Below are 20854 nucleotides of genomic sequence, written 5' to 3' on the forward strand. Positions count from 1 at the left end.
ACACATGCCTTCACCCTCCCAAGCCCACCCCCCACCCCAGTTTTTTTCTTTCTGTGTTATAACTGACCATGGTGACTGCAGATAGATCTTAACATTTCTATCATCACTTCCATCCACATGTTCTATGTTTTCATTGTATCTACTTAGAGATCACTGTGAATTAGAACATGAAACATTGTCATTCGCTGTACTGTATAAACCCATAAATGTATGAGCCTAATGTATAACACCTAAGCAAGAATTACTGGAAATGGGTGTTTTAAAAGTGTCTTTGTGGGTGCTGGAGAGATGCTTCAGTGTCAGAATACTGGCTGCTCTTCCATGGACCTGAGTTGGATTCCCAGCATCCACATTACAGTTCACAACCATCCAAACTCCAGTCCAGGGGGATCTGATGACATCTTCTCACCAGTGTGGGTAGCAAGGATGCAGGAGGTGCACAGAAATACCTGCAGACAAAATGCCCATCATGTGAAATGAACTGAAGAAAGACGTTTGTGGAAAACGCCAGTGAGCTGTTTTCTTCAGCAGCTCACTGTGTTCACATCTGTTTCTACTCCTATGGAGGCACCTGCCACTAGATTGAAGGTTTTATGTGGATTATTCAAGATGGCTTCGTCTCGAGTTCCACAGATTAAGTACATCTGTAAAGAACGTTTTCCAAATTCAATTCATATTTATAAGATCCTGGGATTTAGACATGGGCCTATCTTTTGAGGGAGACACATTATAAACTTAACTTACTCTACGGTATAGTGGACAAAACATGACAATTGCTGAATGAGAATGCTGGATAATTTGTGGTTGGGTATATTATTTCACTTTCTGTTAGAAATTATTGTAAACATCCTAAATTAATTGAATGAGTTGGTACTATGGTCATATTTTGTGCCCATTTATAGGGACTTGACACACACAAAAGCCCATGAGAGAGGCACATTAAACACATAATGTGAAAATAACCTGAGGCACCATTGTGGAGAAAATGCATTAGTAGCTGAAGGTAGAAGAGTGGAACACAAACCACATCCAAAGGCCTATCGGTGAGAAGGTAAGATCCCGGACACCCATGTCAGTGTGAATTTCAAAGAAAACATCTCTGCATAAGCACATTCCCACAATATTTGGGACATACTCATATTAATAATCACTATTATCTGAAACTCAGCTGTTTGCTCTGTACCTTACCTGGTGGCTCATTCAACAGCAATACTCCCTAGTGCCAATAGCTGGCTCTTTACAGCATCTCCCAGCTTAGCTAAACAGAGATTTCCTGCTTGTTTTAGCCCTTGCCTGCCACTCATGGAAACCTCACAGGGAGTTTCTTGTGAAAGTCTATCCTCACTGACAGACAAAGAGTTAAATCTGTCTGAATTCTGTTCTTCAAGTTTTCCACTGTCAGCACTGAAGAGGTAACATATTAACCAAAATTTTAGCAACACAGGCATGACTTTGCATTTTCCTTCTAATCTCTGGTGGGTACTTCTGGCCTCTGGGCAGTGTGGGAGCAGCTTTTCTCTTATTGGATTGTCTGCCCTTGCCTGGGAAGGGCTTATTCAAATTAGCAAATAGTTATAAAACATCAGAAACTCTTACTTGTTGTGGAACTCTTTAGAGGGAACAGCTTTTTAAAAAGGTAAGTGCTATATCAAATCAATTTTCCTAACACACACACACACACACACACACAAACACACACTTTGGCACCTAGAAAACACTTCAGCACAAGGAAACATCTGTTTTATGCTCACATTATGAACACTTGGTGCACTCAGGGCAGTCTAAGAATTGTTAATTCCATTTCTGCTGGATACACTGTTACAGAGATGTAAAAATGAAGGGTTTGGAAAATTGGAGTGGGAGAATTGTAAGAGAAAAATTAACTTCCTAAGGAGGAGAGAGAGGGGGTAACAGCCTGGACACACGGGAATTAAGTCCAGGGAAGAGAGTGTGGTAGTGATGCTAGAGTAGCTTTCTCTAGAGAGGAAACCAATGTGCGGTGTGAATTGTGAGGTGGAGGCAAGAAGTAAGGACAAGGAGAATTAAAGAGATGGGGGAGAAAAAACGAACTCCTCACCTCTGCTGGCTGAGATTTTGATTACGATCATAAATTGTGCTTGCAATCAAAACATCTGCGTTGATCATTAACCGTTTTTGACTTGTAGTCTATCTTATCTGCCTATAATCCAGTGGAAAATGCCTCATAAACCATTTATCAGAGCAATATGCCTCAAAAACCATGTGCAATGTAGTTGATTATGGGGAAACGCTTTGGATAAAAATAAGCATACCTACACATGTTGCCTAACCTTTTAACCCTTTAGGTCGTAGTAACTACATATTTAACACAACTATGTTGGATAGCTGCTGTTAATGCAGCCCTCTCTCTTACTCTCTCCCTCTTTCTGCCCATACAAACACTTGGGTATACACAACTATTCTTTTCTTTTTCAGAAATACTGAGTGTAAACTCACTGTATAAAGTAATTGAGTTCATCCAGATACTTGCAGTCAAGTACATCATTATATTTTGACCCTATTTATCCCTGCTGCCCTCTCTTGCCCCCTCTTCTGCTAGTCTCCTTCCTTGCCCCAAATAGTCCTCTTCCTCCCTGTACTCTCCCCTTCCTCTCTCTCTCCATGTCTCTGCCTCCCTCTCTCCCTATCTCCCTCCCTTCCTCCCTCCTTCCCGCTCTCCGTCCCCTCCTCCCTCTCTCTAATTAAATCTATACTAAAACCATTTTTTTGGCAGTGATTTTTTCAGTTTATTTTCAACATATGTACAGGGTATCTTGGCCATATCCTATCCCCACTCCCTCTCTCCCTCCCTCCTTCCATGTCCATCTGCCTCCCCTCTCAACACACCTCCCTCCCAACTTCCTCCTCTTGCTTTGCTACCCACTGAGTCCAATTAGTTTTGCCCAAATACACAAGGATGTGGAATCATCCACTGGGTCATGATCAACCTACCAAAGGTGATCCCCCAAAGAGAAGTGACTCTCCTGCCTCAGCAGCTGTCAGCCCCCCAATTGCTCTTCAAGCAGGGGTGGAGCATGGGGAAGCTCTTCTCTCTCACACTGGAATTTTTAACTGCATTGATTTTGTGCAGGTAACTATGGTGGCAATGGGTTCAAGTAGGCAACAGCCATGTCATGGAGGAGGACTGCACTTCACAGCACCCCTTCCCATTCTCCAGCTTGTAGGCTCTTTCTACCTGCTCTTCTACTGGACCTGCACATGTACAAGACCCTGAGCCTTGAGTGGAAGGCAGGCCTTTTCTTCATGAACTCCAACACTGCTTTCTGCTGACATATCCTGAAATTCTTCCCTGGGGCATGAATCCGAGTATCCCAGCTTCCAGTGAGCAGAGTCTCTGAGTAAAACTCCAGCTGCTACAGCTGGCAGCCTTGAGCCACATCTTCCACTGCCAGCAACAATGTCCTAAAACTATGTAGGCTAGGAAAATCCAGACTGAGATTTACTGCTATAGAAGCAACTTATTTTCCATGCCAGGAGTGGTAGAATGTCATCTAGTCTTTGCCGTAATTAAGCAGATCACCAGTGACATCCTCTCTGTAGGATTCAGGCATCTCCTGGCACAGGAGAGGAATGGCAGGGCAGACAGAGTTCCCCAAACTCAGCACCACTGTCAGTTGTGCGACCTTTCCTGGGAGACCTGAATAAGTATCTACTCACCCCAGATAGGGCACCATTGACAAATGAAGGCAACTATTTCATCCACATCTAATTTTGGGAACTAAGGACTTTACTAGGTTAATTACAGGAGCACGTTGATTCAAAGGCATTGGTAATGACTTAAAAGCTGCCTCCTACAGCTTCCTGCCTGGGTTGTAGGAAGGTCCAGTGGACAATCCTTTCCGAACAATTGTTCACTACTTTTGTCACCCTGGGAAGGGGACTTGTGAATCTTCTAGCTTTTATGATCTTCCTGAGCCTCTTAGGTTTCCTTAGCTTCATTAGACTCAAACATAAGTTTAGCTCTTCTCTCTACACAACTATCTTTTAATTCAGAGGAAATAGCTACATAACACTGCCCATTTGGGCTGGCTTACCCTTCCTATGAAGGACTTCCCTCTCTGTTTTATGCTGAGAGGGATTCATGACCTCTACAGCCTAAGAGTGTACAGTGCTTCATATGTATATCCCCTACCCTCAAGCTGTGACAGTATATTGAGTCCCCAGCCTTGGCACTGGGAAAGCAGCCTAAGCTCTGGCTGACCAGTCAAGGAGCTGACTTTTCAAGGGCTAACACTTGAGAAGTATGAATGGGAAGGACAAACACTGGAGCATTTGGCAGTTAGCTAGAATGCGCAGTTCGTTAGAATGTGGAAGTCAACAATGCCTTGAAACAAATGTTACTACTGGGGGGAAAGGGGCTGAAAGTCCAGGTGTCAAAATAACCAGGTCTAACAATTCACAGGAAATAAATCTGTGGAAAAGGATATTGAATAGATGTTATAGAGGAGCAGGCTGGCAAGATGCTGCACAGTAGTGTTTGTGTGAGATGTGGTCCTGATTTGAAGGGAAGAAGGCAGACATCTCAGACTTCCAAAATCTGTTCTTTCTGGCAAGTAGTACCCAAACCCCAGTGCAGAAGGGATAGCATCCCCATTGTCTTAGCTGACTTGCCTTCTCCTATGGGTCTCACTTGCTTATCCGTCTGAATCAGGATCATAGGTGGAGGCCCCTAGAGACAGATGATGTGAAGTTGCTATTGAGCACAGGCTGCTCTGCCAGCTTTGCAGGAGGCCCATGAATTCCTGTAAAACCTTACAGGGAAAGGACCAAATCAGACAACGATCATCCTGATGCATTGCAATTGCTCCAGATAGGGTGGCTGATGTTCCAACACATGCTCCTCTCCTAGGAACTAGGGCAATGGTGAACGTGCTTGTACTATGTTTCTATTATGAATGTTATATGTATTGATTCATTGTGTTGCTCTTTGGCCCCTGAAGGTAGGCAGGTGTAACTGTCTCTATAGTCAGAAGGGAAGTTGAGACTCAGATTCAATAATCTTTTGGGCCAACGTGTCTCTAAATGGAAGGACTTATGTATAAGGCTTACTTCTACCTCTTAAGGGTGTAGCACTCTGAACTAGATGTTAGGATTCACCAGAGATGTGAATTTACTTTACTACTGGAGTCACTATAGGTTTATCCTTTTTTTTTTTTTTTTTTTTTTTTAAGAAATCCATTTCTTTGGGGTTTTTTTGTTTGTTTGTTTGTTTGGTTGGTTGGTTGGTTGGTTTTTTGGTTTTTTGGTTTTTGGAGACAGGGTTTCTCTGTGTAGCTTTGTACCTTTCCTGGAACTCACTTTGTAGCCCAGGCTGGCCTCGAACTCACAGAGATCCGCCTGCCTCTGCCTCCCAAGTGCTGGGATTAAAGGCGTGCACCACTACCGCCCGGCAAGAATCCCATTTCTTTTGACATTTTTTCTTCACACTCTTTTTGCTTGCTTGTATTCTGTTTTGTTGTTGTTATTTTGAGTATATATCTCAACCTAGCCTCAAACTCTTTATCCTCCTGCCTCAGCATCCCACATGCTGGGATTATAGTCATGTACCACCACACACAGAAGCCAGTTTTCTTACTGGAACAAATAAAGCTATGTTGTCCTCATCACACTGAGTTCCTTAAGTCTTCAGAGTAAAACACTGAAATCCTTTATGAAATTTTCTTTCCCTGGAGTTCCAGAAAAGGTGCTCATAGAAGGGCATTCATGAACTAGAGGCTTTCTCATTCCCTCTTCAACCTTGACTAGACTGAAGGACACTGGGAAATGGGCAGTAGGTCCTCAGGAGAGCAGCATGGAGCTGAGGGAGGTCTCCAGGATGGAGTGGAGAAGCCTTGACTTGTACCAGGAGAAAATCAGTAATCAAATGCTATGAGAGTGGGAATGTAGTGTTTCTCACTGAACTTGATGAAACTCTCTGTAAGTCGAGCACCATGAGCTGTTCCCACGGTGGTTGCAGACAGGGCAGTTACTCCTGGGAACTGACTGTGACTCAGGAACATGTTGAGACCCCATCAAGTCATTGAGTCTCTCTCATTGTCATTCTGTGGACTCTGTGAGGCTGTGTGATAGATACTCTTTGTCCTGGCCATGAATCGACCTTTGGGAGGCTCTTGTTTGGAAAGTGGAGAACGTTAGAGTGAGGAGCATTATGATGAAATACTGTGGAACTCGATCCTCTATCAATAATAATAGGATTAGTGAGCAGATTTGAATCACTTGGCTCTGTGTCCCCAACAATCAAATACCTGAAGCCAAGTGAACTTTACTCTCCCTTTCATTCTGCTGAATTATCCCTCTAATAAGAACATGCAATACTCACATTCTAAACAGTCAGAAGGACGGAGTGGTTGCATTTCCAACAGATTTTATAATGTCAAGGTTGGAGCTTAGGAGCTCTACATCTTAAGTGACACTCTTAAAGTAGATTGCTATTTTATTTTATTTTATTTTTTTTTTTTTTGGTTTTTCGAGACAGGGTTTCTCTGTGTAGCTTTGCGCCTGTCCTGGAACTCACTTGGTAGCCCAGGCTGGCCTCGAACTCACAGAGATCCGCCTGGCTCTGCCTCCCGAGTGCTGGGATTAAAGGCGTGTGCCACCACCGCCCGGCCTAGATTGCTATTTTAAATCTAAGTACACATATTTAAAAAAATAATCTGTTGGTAAAGACAAGGAGGTTGTTTCAAAATGCACAACATCAAAACTTTCCAAAAAGAAATGTAGTGTTTTCTAACAGTCTTTGGGTCTGAGGGGAAGGGAGTTTCCCCAAGTCCAGCGCTGGAACCTCTGGTCTCAGTGACTCCTGGGTATTCAGTTTATTCTCATGACCTCACTGGCTCCATCTAGCCCAGGACCCACTGCTATTTTATTTTCTGGTTCTTTGCTGTGTTCTACTTCCAAGCAGCCTGAGATGGGGAGCATCAAATTTCCTTAATGGACTCAGCAGGATCATTTACAGTGACCAAATGAGCATACACACATGCATATATCCACACATACGAGGTATACACACTGAACTGAAAACACATTCATGTCCTTAACCTTTTTTGCACAGTGACACTTTCTATCCTTTTCTATTTCATTAAAAAAAGTGGATTCCATAACCCACCTAGAGATTTCCACCATATTTTGAAACTAATACCACAACTAATACAACCTAGACCTTAGTTTTGAACAGAAGAGTGAATACTGGAAAGGTGCTTCATCTTGGGCAGGCTCCTCTAGAAACCTCTGTCTCTATAGCCGTACACTGGAAAGAAATTTTATAAGTCCCAGTAGGTGATTTTTTTATTAGGATAAAATGAAGATGAACTGATGAGGGTGCCCAGTGTGGCAGACATGGACACCCCTGAACTTGGCTGTGTATTCTGTAAAATGAATTCAGCAATACTCCTTTTCCTTGACTTCACATAGAAATAAAAAGACACAAAGATAGAAAATCACATCCCAAAGAGGCAAGGAATTGGCAATCTATGTCGTGGGCAGAATATGACTGTTTTAGAGGGCAGCTGAGTTATTCTCAGCACACTCCCTCCGTTTGGTACAACATACCCTTTGAAGCCCGACCTCTGCTTTTGATCAAACACAGCCTAACAGCCCAAGGGCTGAACAGTGCCTGCTGCCCTGGTCGTGCTGTTTGGCCATGTCCTCTGGGTTTGATACGATCAGTTATAAGACTTCATGCATAAGGATACAGATCCTTCTTGTTTTTATTCCTCATGTGATTTTTCACGTCTTTCACTGGTTTGGTGAGGTTGTGAACCATGCCTCAAAGTTATCTGATAGCCAGTTTCCTTAACAGAAAAATGGAGAAATAGCCAGTTCATGCGGTCATGTGACTATTTTACACAGGCAGTGTGTTAGAAGAGATCTGGGCTGGGGCTGTAGCTCAAGGATATAGAGCTTCCCAAGCATATGCAAAGCCCTGGGTTAGACTTTCATGGAGAGGGGAAGGAGGAGGCAGATGAGAGGAGGGGAAGGGAAGAGAGAAAAAGAGAGTGGGGTGTAGTGGGTAGGACCATTAGAAGTCTACAATAAACTGTAGTTTCCTGGTACTCTGTTTTCCCATTACGTCCCACACATTTTTATCCTCCACTCTGACCGATGAATCGGTTTTTTTAAAAGGTCACATTTTAACCAATGGAGATGCTAAACTGGTTTGGTGAAATCTGAGGGTGGTTCTTGATGGGTAACAATTTGGATCGAGGAACATAATACTGGAATGTCTCCAGTACTGGCATAAGGAAGCCAGCCTTCTTCAGTGTAGTGGCTGCTATCCAAACACCCTCACAGGACAGATTTTTAATAGCCGGTGTGTTTCATTCCTGTTTAGAAAAACCAAGCGATTGCTGCCATGGCCGGGAAGCCAGTCCTTCACTACTTCGACGGCCGGGGCAGGATGGAGCCTATCCGGTGGCTCTTGGCTGCAGCTGGAGTGGAGGTTTGTTCCGACTTGAGTCATTTTAAGTTGAACGTGAAATTGATTTTATCAAACATTTTTCTCACATGAGCCGTAAAAGTGTCTTACTGAATGACCTAAAATAAAAATTGCTAACTATTTAGCGACCCACAGATTTATCCTAATAAATTATTGTTTTCATTAGCAATCATTAACATTAAAAGAAGGGCTGGAAAAACTGCTCAGTGGTTAAGAGCACTTGCTACACTTCCAGAGGACCTGAGTTCAATTCCCAGAACCCAACTTCAGGCAACTGACAACTACCTGTAACTCCAAGTCCAGATCTATGTCTTCTACTAGCCTCCCTGTACTCATAATACACACACACACACACACACACACACACACACACACACACACACACACACCAGAAAGGAGAAAGGGGATAAAAATAAATCTTCAAAAACACTAAAATAAGTGTAAGTAATTTATCAAAATCTGTACACACAAAACTTGAACACACCCATTAGCCTCAGCCCGATGGTTGTATGACTCATTAGTGTCACCATTCTCCTCCTCCAGATCTTGTCCGACTGGAAAGTCCTGGGACAGTGATAAGCATGAATTGTTGCCTCTATGAGAACAATGTCTTCTTGTAATCTAGAGCAGCTGTTGAGGCATCTGCCTGAGGCTCATATGAAGAGATGTCACCCTGTCATGACTTTGCTTGACATCCCTGAGAGCAGATAATGGAGCATGATTTTCCTCTCCCCAAATGAAAGATTGTTCCACGTTAAGATCCATGTTTTCAATTTTAAAGGAATGTTCCTGTGAATCTTCCTAAATGTCCCACAACAGTTCTGCTCCTCCAACCTCTTTTTAATCTATGCAGTCACCGTGCAGTAATAATTCTGAAATTCTGTTATAGCCTATGGGACCACCTTATAGAGGGTGTGAGTGAACATGAAATTTGAGATTTCCTTCAAGTGATCACAAAAGAAGAGGTGTAGATGAAAGCCTGTTGCCTTTATTTGATGATTGTTGAAAGTGAGGGGAACAGTGAGGAACATAATTTTCTGTTTACTTGTATACATATCCAACATGGTAACAATAAAAGGACTGAAGCATACACGCTTAGAAAAATGAATGTAATTACAATGAAAATACATGCTCCAGAGGAGGGGTGGGTAGGAGACACAGAACAAACCTTCTGTTAACCATGAAACACATTCATTCGTATTATCTAGAGCAGTCCGGTTGTTTGCTGGGTCCTCTGGATACAGGGCAAAAAAAGACAGATGCAGTGCTGGCCTCTGGGAAGCATATTGTCAGCATAAAAACCACAGTTCTCATCTTAAAAGGAATAAGAGGTAGTTTATTCTAGAATCAAGATGAGTGACCATTGCCCAGGGAACACCGATTTAGGTTACTCTAAATTTCATGTTCCAAGATTGTCTTAGTTAGGATTTCTCTTGCTATGAAGTGACACCATGACCATGGCAACGCTAATAAAAGAAAACATTTAATTAGGGCTGGCTTACAGTTTCAGAATTTAGTCCATTATCATCGTGGTGGGACATGGTGGCAAGCAGGCAGACATGGTGCTGGAGAAGGAACTGAGAGTTCTTCATCTTGATCTGCAGGCAACAGAAGTACATTGTCTACACATTGGATGTACCTTGAGCATATGAGACCTCAAACCCTGGCCCCACAGTGACACACTTACTCCAACAAGACCACACCTACTCCAATAAGGCCACACCTCCTAATGGTGCCACACCCTATAGGCCAAGCACTCAAACACATGAGTCCATGGGATCGTACGTATTCAATCCATCACAAAGATCAAAGTAGTTTTGCAGGGTTTTTATAGTTTTACAGATCAAAGAAAGTCATAAATCTAAGGAAGTTTAAAATACATTGGTGGGTATACCAGAGAGTCAGGGACAAGGCGATGAAGAGAGCTATTCTACAGGCCTAAGAGAGTCTCCGATGACATTCTTACCTCTTGGATTGGTGGAAGCTAGTGTTCTGCTAAATTAATAGTGTCCAAGAGGTTTCTATTTATTAATCACAAGATGTTAGTTCTTAGTCAATAGCTTCTAAAAGGTTTTTATTTATTATCACAAGATGTTAGTTCAAATACAAGGTGGGGCAAAGAATGGCTGTTCCCCAAGGCTAAAACTAGCCCAAGATATAGTAATTAGACTCTGGACTTACTTAACAGAATTCCAGTCTCTTTCCAATGCAGAAATTCCAATCTATCCATCAATCTCCACAGATGTAGAGTAGACTCCCTCCAGGAGTTTTTGTTCAAACCAGACACAGCTTCATCTGCAGAAATTTCATTTTATATATATATATATATATATATATATATATATATATATATATATATATATATTTATATATGACATGGAATCCTTTTTTTTACAGGGTTAAAAGGCAATTTTTCCAACTGTCTGAGCAGGAATCCAGTATGGATCTTCATGATTCAGTTGAACACTGCTTTCTAGAACTGTCACAAGGACAAAAACTTCTCAGTTCAGGCCAGAGGGAGCCCACAACTGGGTGACAGGTTTTCTGAAAAGGAAGTCATGGAAACTGCCAAGAGATCTAGTCCCTGGGAGGCAGTGGTCAGAAAGGGAGGCTACAATATGGGGTTCCATCTTCTAGCTGGGCTTCCATGGCCTCCTTAGCTTTGTAGCAAAATGTTTACCAAAGCCTCAGATTAGTCCCTTTTCACAATCATTTTGTGAATGTATTGATTATATGGCCTGATTCTGTTTCAATTTAATGAAGAAACAAGAAAAATTGTAAAGCCATCACAGACTGTTTTCTTTACAAAAAATGAGCAGTCAGTTTCCCCAAGCAACCAGATGCCGACCTTGTGTGTCAAGAATCCGGAGCTTCTGGGCAGAGTGAGTTCATGCAGGAAGAGCATGAGGCAGTGGTACAGCTTCCTCTCCTGCCTCTCAGCATGACTGAGGAGCCTGCTGAGAACAAGTCACCTGGATCCTCTGGCTCAGGTCTACTGTGTTCAAAGGGTGATCATTATAGCCCCATCTATCATCAGCAGCCTCAGCATCAACATCACATCCAGCCCCATCCCACCTTGCCCACCCTGCTGGGTCCCTGGATGTGAGACCAGGTGATCATATAGATCCACAAGAAACTGATCTTTGGAGCATGCTAAATAACCTGGAAATCCTGGCATCTTACAACCAGGAACTCCAGGAAAGTGGGAAAGTCACTGAAAATAACACCTCTATATTACTTAACTATACTTGCTTTCTGTGGGGAAATTGAGGTACTGGGTGTTTGGAAAACATTCCACTATTATTTTAAAGAAGAATACACTTCCTCCAACTTTACAAATAAGCAAATGAAGTCTTTCCCGTGATAAGTGATTGACTGTGCCATCTCACAGCTAGCATGAGACATGGCCACAAGCATGTCAACAAGAGGCACATGCCTTGATTGAGGAACCCAGGCCCTTTTCCAGACCTCTACCATGGCCATCCTGCAGCCATGAGAGGCTTCAGAAAAGATCCAACAGGATGTAGGCCCCTGGCACAACACAGTATGCCCTTGAGCTCCTGACCTTGGGCCTAGCTCTAGTCCAGGAAAACCCCACCACATGTCCACATATGGTAGAAGAAGCCAATTAAAAGTTACAGTTAGCATGTGGGGGACCTGCCCCCACCTTTACCTGGGTGCTCTTGAGGATAATGGGATAAGAGATTTAGATAGAAATATAGAATGGAGAGAAATAGATAGAAACACAGAATAGCCTCAGGAGGGCCTGAATCCTTATCCACTGGCCCAGAACTTTATTCAAAAGGGCTTTTTATAACAATGCCAAGGGGTGAGGCAAATACCTCCCTCTTGCCAGATACAACCAAGTGTAGACACTTCCAAACACCTAGTATCCAGGCCCATGTTCCAATCATCCTTTTATGTAGCCTTGCTGGTAAAGCAAGTTCAGATCTCACTAGGAAACCTCTGTGCACTCCCACACTAGTAGGCTCATGATAAAGAAAAAAATGTAATAACCACAGCAACTGCTGAAAGAGATAATAGTTTCCCTGCAGCTGAAAGCTAACCAAGCACTTTTGGTTGGGAGGTACATCAATCCTGATTCTGTTCCTATGTAGTCTGTGGACCCCAAGGCCCCCCTTGTTTTATCCCCTATAAAAACCCTGCCCCATTGTTACTCAGGGTCTCTCCTGCTCTGCTACCGCATCAGACAGATGGAAAGACATTGTTTTTTTTTATGGGCTTTTGGCTGAACTTTGCAATTTCAAGAAAATATTTAAATTATTGGATATGGATTCAGGGAGAAGTACATTATTCATAAATATAAGACCAATGTAACCTATATTTAAGAACTAAAAGGATGATATCAAAAAGAACCCATGAATAAGAATTCCTACAAAGAAGCTAAGCCTGCAGAGGCTGATTAAAACTATGGAGAGTTTGGCATGTCATAGACCCAGAGGCTGATTCCAATTTATCTTGGGCACTCTTTAGCTCTCTAAAGAGCCATTCTTTGTCCACCTCTGTGTCAGACCTAAAAAAAAAGCAGATTCTCCACCAATGGAAGGGCTGAGCATTTTATCAAATAGCATCAGGGGCCTAGAGTTGAGATTCCACCACTTGACTTTAACCTACCTCTGTAATGGTTCCAATGTTGTGTTTTAAAAATAATTACAGATCATTGTGTTTAAAGTCATTACAGATCATGCCTATTGGCAGATGTTGGGCACTGGCCTATGCCATCTTCCATGCTGGGTACACAGACATCTTCCTTCTGATCTTATGGGGAGTAGGCTGGAATATTATAAATCCCAAAGAAAAGACCAGCACTTTCCTTCCACTGGCATTCCTGTAACCTATGACTTAATCATCAACATAGGTAGAGTGCTGGGAAAGACGATGTCAACTGCAAGAAAGAGAAGCAATGTGCTGTGACCACAGCTCCTTTCTTAAAAGATCTGCTCTCAATTCCCACAAGCCGTGATTAGTTCACCTGTGTACTTGCCAAATTAAAATATGTCTTCCTTCTCTCATATTATCTGCAGACAGGAGTCATCAAAGTGAAAAGCCTGGAATGCAATGAAATTGATTAATAAAGACTTGTTTATTCTTTCTGTGTTCTAGTTTGAAGAAAAATTCCTAAAAACTCGGGATGACTTGGCAAGGCTAAGAAACGGTAAGAACAAAGATCTAAATGTTCCTGAGAGGGTTTCTAGTGGAAGTCTTAAACATTAGACATTACCTATGTAAGTGTAGTGTTCATTGATGGTAAATTTTAAGTCATGGGTCTCTGTGAGCAGATCTGGTGAATAGCTCAGTTAAAAGGGCTGAAACTCTCTCTGTATTTGCTGAAACCATCCCCAAAGCCCCTTGAATGTCCTGTCTCTGCTTCACATGCTTGCTGCATGTTGTGTGGGTTCCCACACAACCTTCCATCCACATACAATTCACTAAATGCTAGCAGAAAATATGTCAGCCACTTACCTTGAGTTCTATTAGGTTTTACAAACTAATTTCCTAGTGATGCTGCATTATAGGATTAACAGGAAGGTTGTGTTGATTGTATGGAATACTATGAGGGAGGATGAGAGAGAAAAGGGAGAGGGTCCACACCTATGGGTGAGGGTCTCTGGGCCTACTCAGCACATACTGACCCTTGTTGTTAGTGAAAAACACACAGGAAACCCACACAGAAGCACATTTATGATCTTGTCTTGATGTTATGAACAGACAGAGACTTTGAGAGCTTCTTTTTTATTTTAAGGGTACCAGCTAATAATACAATTATACCTCTTTCAACTTCTTCCTAAAATATACACAAACATAGTTAAACACACCGTCACACCTGTGCAACAAATACAGAAGCATTGTCAATCTGAAATAAAAATGTCAATAAGATAAAATGGTAGAACTTAGAGGACACTAAAAACAGAAAAAAATTAAATGTTATTCCACTGAAAATTTAGTTATCAAGTAATCGGTTGTTTTTAAATTATCTGTCATTTTATCAAATACTTTTTGTTTTGAATGTGTCTGACCATGGGTTGAATATATATAATATATGCATATATGTATGTGTTTGTGTCGTATTACATATGCCCATAAACATCTTTTTCTCTTTGTTTCATCCAACAGATGGGAGTTTGATGTTCCAGCAAGTGCCCATGGTGGAGATTGACGGAATGAAGCTGGTGCAGACCAGAGCTATTCTCAACTACATTGCCTCCAAATACAACCTCTATGGGAAGGACATGAAGGAGAGAGCCCTGTATGATATACTTGCTCTGGGAAATATTTAGGTCTTGTCTTGAGTGAACAGAATGATGGAAAAGGACCCATGAACACAATGGGCCTGGGTGCTTTGGCATACATACACTGACATCAGCTAAGTAGAGTACTATGGGATTGAGGGAAGAATATGAGAGGTTAGGGATATCTCATGTAGAACAGGAGAGGGTGGGGTCCGGTTTCCCTTTGTTTGGTCTTCAGAAGCAACATTCCAGACAATAGCTTCAGAGAAAGGAAAAGAGGTGGACAGCTTTGACTGTCAGTAAAGAGAAGGTCCCAAAGAGCTGATCTTCCAGTTCTGACAATTGCAGCCGTGACCCTAGGTTACCATGTAAATCTACATCAGTCAGGCTGATTGTGGCTCATAGAGTCTGGTGCAGAGACACCAGGGTTGCATGAAGCTTTTCGTGGGAACTAGAGGATTCTTGGGGGTGTCAAGACTGATCATGAGGTTTTCTCTCTCCTGATAGAACCGCCCCATTCAAACTAAATCTTCTGTGGAACTATGGGGTTTTTCTCATAAAGTTAAACATCAAGTCACCAATAACCCAGCAGTTCCATTACCAAATAGACACACAAGAGAAATAAAAATACATCCTCAGGAATAATGTTCACAGGATGTTCATAGATGCATTATGTTCAAAAAGTATAATGTTCAAACAGTAAAAAATGAGCCAAATGTTAGCAGAAGAATGGATGAAGAAAGGAACATTTCTTGCTAGCCCTTTAGGTCATTTGAAAGGGAATGTTACTGGAGGTGGTGGTGTTTGCCTTTATCCCAGCAAATTCAGTGACAAGGCAGGAGAATCTCTGTGAGTTTAAAGCCCACCAGAGCTATAGAGAGATCCTGTCTCAAAAAAAAAACCCCGAAAGGATTGCTAAACAGCAAGTAAAAATCTATTATTACTGGCTCCATAGCCCCATCAGAGGTGAACTATTTGGCCACTGCCTTTTATGTTTTCCAACTATAATATCTGAGGCAAGAGGGCTTTGGCAGAATGCCTGTCTGTTTTTCAGCATTGACATGTATACTGAAGGTCTGACGGATCTGGATGAAATAGTTCTCCATCAACCTTACGTTCCCCGAGAGGAAAAAGAGGGAAACCTTGCCAAGATCAAGGACAAAGCAAGGAACCGTTACTTCCCTGCCTATGAGAAGGTGAGTGCACGCTGTTTGACCTTCAGAGCGCTCAGAGGGCCTATTAGTCCTCAGGGGGCATCTGAGCAGCTAACATTGCTGCAACAAAAATGCCGAGCACTGTGTGGGTTAAACCTCAGACACTTATTTCTCACTGTGCTGGATGCTCTGAAGTATAAAATCAAGACATTGCATTGGTGTCTGGCCAGACTTGCTCCTTGGTTCTTGTATGCCTGCTTTCTCTCTGTGTCTTCAATGGCAGATGGGGGTGAGAGCTCTCTGGTGCCCCTTTGTGGGGAGGAGGAATGCTATTCATGAGCCCTTAAACTGTAGAACCTCTTCCCCTCTCAAGGGTCCTACTTACTAACAGCATCATGCTGTGGGCTGGAGTTCTTATCATCCTAATTTGTGGGAGACACAAACCATCAGTCACAACAGAGGCAAGAGGAAAAGGGCCTAGGTGTTCTTGGGCTATTGGTCTTCACTTCCAGAACGGACTTCATTATTGTTAATTCAGCACCCAAACACTGAAGGTGTTGTGTAAAGGTCAAATGTAAAGAGCCATTGACAGTTATAGCAAATACTGTGTTCCTCCCCTCCCCCCAAAAAATTGTTTTTCTGTGACTCATTACAGAATTTTTTCAGACAGATTTCACAGTCACAATTAGAACTTGGGATGTGTAAACATCTGAGCCATACTAAAGGCTGGACCTGATTGAGCAGGACACTGTAATCTTTTGGCTCAAGAGCATCAAAATGAGAGCAACACATCAGAAAACATTCTACCCCCAAGTCTAGGGAAGCCTGAAACAGGTCTCCATCAGGAAAGTATCACACTGTTTCAGGATGGACTCAGAGTATCTACACAATATTGTCAGAGGCATGGAAGGGAAGAGACAGTGAGGAGATGTGAAGAAAAACATAATTGCCAGAATTAGCAACACTGATCTCGGATTTTTAAAAGAAAGTTGCACAAGAATAAGGGAATAAAGTTCTATTTTCATATACATATGTACATCTGTTTGTTGTATGTGTACCATCCTACTTAGAGTTCCATTTACAAATGAAGAGGCCATGTTTCAGAATCAGACACTGTTAGGCCAAACTGGACAAAAAAAAAAAAAAAATGTCTAAGCTTGTCACTGAGGCAGGAACCTTGCAGATAAAGGAAGAACCGTTTGAGTTCCATTCACTTCTACTTCACTGACTATGGGCATTTCCCCTTTTTTCTTCAGGTTTCAATAATGCTAAGTTATTTTAGCAAAAAGCTCATATTGTTCCCATTTGTTGTGTAAAAACTTACTTAGCATTAGATTATTCTTCCTTTATTCAACAAATCCTAATTCATTGCTGTGTGTCAGATCCAGGGTACAGAATAATATAAATGCTCATATCCACAGACTCTCCCTCTTGGCCCTTGGGATGCTTACAGATTAGAATTTATCCCATGAAGAGATGCTCTCTGTTCATTACAGTTTGTCACCTGTACTGTGAAACCAAAGAGCCCCTTGAATATCTGTTAGCTACATAAATTACAGTGTCATTTTGTTCTTTTACCAAGCAGTCATTCATATTTCTATATGTATACATAATCTGGTATTTGATAACATATTATATTTAATTGGTAGTGTTACGACGTTTTTCTTCTTTATTCTTCATGACTTTAACATTGAAGGATTATTTTAGCAAATATTACATGTCACTCCAATATTTTTTATAAAAACTATCATTCATCTACAAAGGTTGAGATAGGTATGGTGATGCAAGCCAGTAAGCCGGGTGCTCAAGACATAGAAGCCAAAGGATCAGTTCAAGACTAGGCTAAGTACACAGTGAGTTTGAGGGCAGCCTGGGCTACATGAAACCCTGTCTCCAAAATAGAAAGAAAGAAAAGAGAGAGAGAGAGAGAGAGAGAGAGAGAGAGAGAGAGAGAGAGAGAGAGAAAGGAAGGAAGGAAGGAAGGAAGGAAGGAAGGAAGGAAGGAAGGAAGGAAGGAAGGAAGGAAGAAAAAGAAAGAAGTGAAGGTAGGTTAGTTAGATTAAAGAACACATGGGTACCGTCTACTTGATGGCAAATCCGGCATCCTGTGGTGCTGGCTTTGTTGTAGGTGTCCATTCCTCCCCTCCCCCACCTAAACATTCTTCTTTCCACCACAGTATCTTTTTCTAGCATTCCAAAATTAATTGGAGACAGACATGCAGTTAACCCCTTGTTGCCTTGGCACTGCAGAGGCTGCCATAGTATAAAGAGCCTGAGTCAGTGTTGCAGAGGAGATGATGATCGAGCTCACTCCAGATGCCGTAGATATGAGGGCACGGGGAGAGCAGAATGAGGAGGAATGTAACCACTGAAGTGGTCTACTCAGTGTGAAGGATGTCTTCACACAGGTGAAGCCACTTCCCGCTAAGAGGCTACAGAGTAGAGTGAGGCAACACCCTCAATGTTAGAGCTTCACACCTTTAGTGTGTTGGGGGGGGGAGTGTCAGGAAGAAATAGTGTGGCTGGAGCTGGGAGTGTCACACATGTATGAAAAGCCGTGAAGGACAGATGACAAAATGATGGGCAGAGATCTGCTTCTTGATTTTATCATGAGTCAGGGCAGAGAGCAAGAAGTGGGGCTCCATACACACCCGAAAAGGCAGCAGAAGGAAAATTTGATTTGAGAGCCTCAGAAAAAGTCAAGAGGCCCCAGTGTGATGGCTGTTGTCTTCAAGATCTGACTAACATCTTGAACCCCTCAGGTGTTGAAGAGCCATGGACAAGATTATCTGGTTGGCAACAGGCTGAGCAGGGCTGATGTTTACCTGGTTGAACTTCTCTACCATGTGGAAGAGCTGGACCCCACCATTATGGCCAACTTCCCTCTGCTGAAGGTGCTCTATTTCAAGCTCTCTGAGGGGCAGCCCATATCATACCTCGTGGGGTCCAATATTTTAACCCAACTTCTAGTTTCTTCCTGCCTTCATAGCTACCCCTTGCCCCCAGCACTACCTACAAAATGAGATTTTAGACCCTAGGTCTGAGACATATGCTATCTCAAGACGGCAACGTCTTGTACAATGGAAAGAGTCCAAGACCTCGCTTGGTCCACCCCCCCCCCACACACACACACACACACCCCGTTCCACCTTGGATTTGATCCTGATTTTGATGAAATTCTCTTTATCACTGCTGTAGCCTTGTTCTTGACAGTGATCCTATCTGGAGAGGCCTTTTCAAGCTTCTCCATTATCAAACATTGTATTTCTCTCTACAGTGGCCTCTTTCACAGACATATTTCCCCAATCCAATAACTCCCGTGTGTGTGTGTGTGTGTGTGTGTGTGTGTGTGTGTGTGTGTGTGTGTGTGTGTGTTGTATGCATGTGTTCATATGGGTGTGTACGAATGTGCTTATGCATATGGAAGCCAGAGGTATACGTAGGATGCCTTCCTGGATCACTCTCCATCCTCTCTTTGAGTGGAGTCTGTCACTGAGCCCGGAGCTCATCTATTCAGCTAGGCTGGCTGACCAGTGAATTTCAGGGCCGTCTTCTCCACCCTCTGCACCACAGCGCTGAGGCAAAGACACATACTGTTGTACTTGCCTTTATGTGGGTTTGGGGGATCCTAACTCACACCCTCATGCTTGCATAGCCGGCACTTTGCCCACTGAGTCATTCCTCAACCCTCCTGATCCTATGATTTGTCTTTGTTTTGTGTGGTGCTAGTGACTAACCCTTGCATACACCAGGCCGTGCTGTACCACTGGGCTATACTGCCAGCCCCAGCAATTCCCACTTGTCTTTCACAGTGTGAAGGTTGCTTGTGACCGGACCAAGGTTTCCTTGTCTATTTTCTACCACTATTTCTGACTCCGTTGTCCCAGATCTTCATTTTATCTGTTTGGGTGTGTCTATGTATCAACATCTGAGAAACAAACTGTTCATCCTTAAATTCTAGAGAAATGATGAGTCTGCAGGACTAAAGTCCAGAGAAGAAGATGGGAACAACTTGAACAGAATGAATCTTTAAGATATACCGGGGGAAAGCTCCATTTTTTCCCTCTCAACTTCATTCTCTCTGGGTATCTGTGTCCAGCCTCCACCCTGCTGCTGATGGAGGGGATCGGTTGGGTTTTTGCCTGGCAGGGCTGCAGGGCTGTACAAGCAATAGCGATTTCTCCAGCTGCTCTCTGAGGCTCTGGTTTGTTTGTTGCAGGCACTGAGAACCAGAGTCAGCAACCTTCCCACTGTGAAGAAGTTTCTCCAGCCTGGCAGCCAGAGGAAGCCTTTCGAGGATGAGAAATGCGTAGAATCAGCAATGAAGATTTTCAGTTAAGTCAGGCAGATATGATGAACAGCAGCCACAAGGTCAACCTTCTAAAGCTTTGCAACAGTGAAGTGTTTTGATTAAATGTTGATCCTGCTTAGTGTGAGGCTTACAAGTTTTCTAAGATTTGTGCATTAATTCAAGTAGTCATGACCTATGTGGATTTGTGGGATGCTATTTGGTTGTAGTCAAAATTGAAATCATGATCACTTCCTGGGATATTCCCTTGAATTTCAATAAAACGGTACAAGTTTCTTGGACTCTGGAGTATTCAAATATTGTCATGAAATAGCTGTTGTAGCTTGTTCAACAGAGGTAAGTAGAAAATTTCCTGTCAAGCACTGGCTCATGCAAACATAATCTTTCCTAATGGATCGTGCCCTTTCTCACCTAGTACACACACTCATAAGCACACTCACACTCTGAAGAACTGTTTCCTTCAACTAATTAATCTTTTTCTTATTCAAGTACTCAACCAGTATATTTATGTTAAATATAGAGCATTCATTCCTCCTGGGGCTGCATGAATGATGAATAGAGCAAATAAAATCTTTCACCCAGCTCCAGAAGCTAAAATTACTGTAATAAAAATTTAGGTATTCCTAATACAAAATTGGACATTCTGTGTGTCCCATTCCTAAGGCTT

General features: G+C 42.5%; 1 protein-coding gene across 1 annotated transcript; it reads left to right on the forward strand.

Annotated features, from left to right (window-relative positions):
• Positions 1-1523: 1523 nt before the first annotated feature.
• LOC128114104 (glutathione S-transferase alpha-3) lies at positions 1524-20468 on the forward strand. The gene is made up of 7 exons (XM_052743958.1): positions 1524-1636; positions 8369-8476; positions 13598-13649; positions 14609-14741; positions 15779-15920; positions 18641-18772; positions 20098-20468. The coding sequence occupies exons 2-7, from the start codon at positions 8390-8392 to the stop codon at positions 20215-20217; spliced, it is 666 nt and encodes a 221-aa protein (XP_052599918.1). The 5' UTR covers positions 1524-1636; positions 8369-8389; the 3' UTR covers positions 20218-20468.
• Positions 20469-20854: the final 386 nt, after the last annotated feature.

This window comes from Peromyscus californicus, unplaced genomic scaffold (genome assembly GCF_007827085.1).
Source record: "Peromyscus californicus insignis strain IS unplaced genomic scaffold, ASM782708v3 Scaffold_19__1_contigs__length_69161282, whole genome shotgun sequence".
Taxonomy (NCBI): domain Eukaryota; kingdom Metazoa; phylum Chordata; class Mammalia; order Rodentia; family Cricetidae; genus Peromyscus; species Peromyscus californicus.

Excerpts from the sequence above, each read along its gene's own strand:
- LOC128114104 (XM_052743958.1), top strand. The coding sequence starts at position 8,390 with ATGGCCGGGAAGCCAGTCCTTCACTACTTCGACGGCCGGGGCAGGATG. Across the intron at positions 8,477-13,597 it reads TGGCTGCAGCTGGAGTGGAG|TTTGAAGAAAAATTCCTAAA; the intron begins GTTTGTTCCGAC and ends TCTGTGTTCTAG. Across the intron at positions 18,773-20,097 it reads CCAACTTCCCTCTGCTGAAG|GCACTGAGAACCAGAGTCAG; the intron begins GTGCTCTATTTC and ends TGTTTGTTGCAG.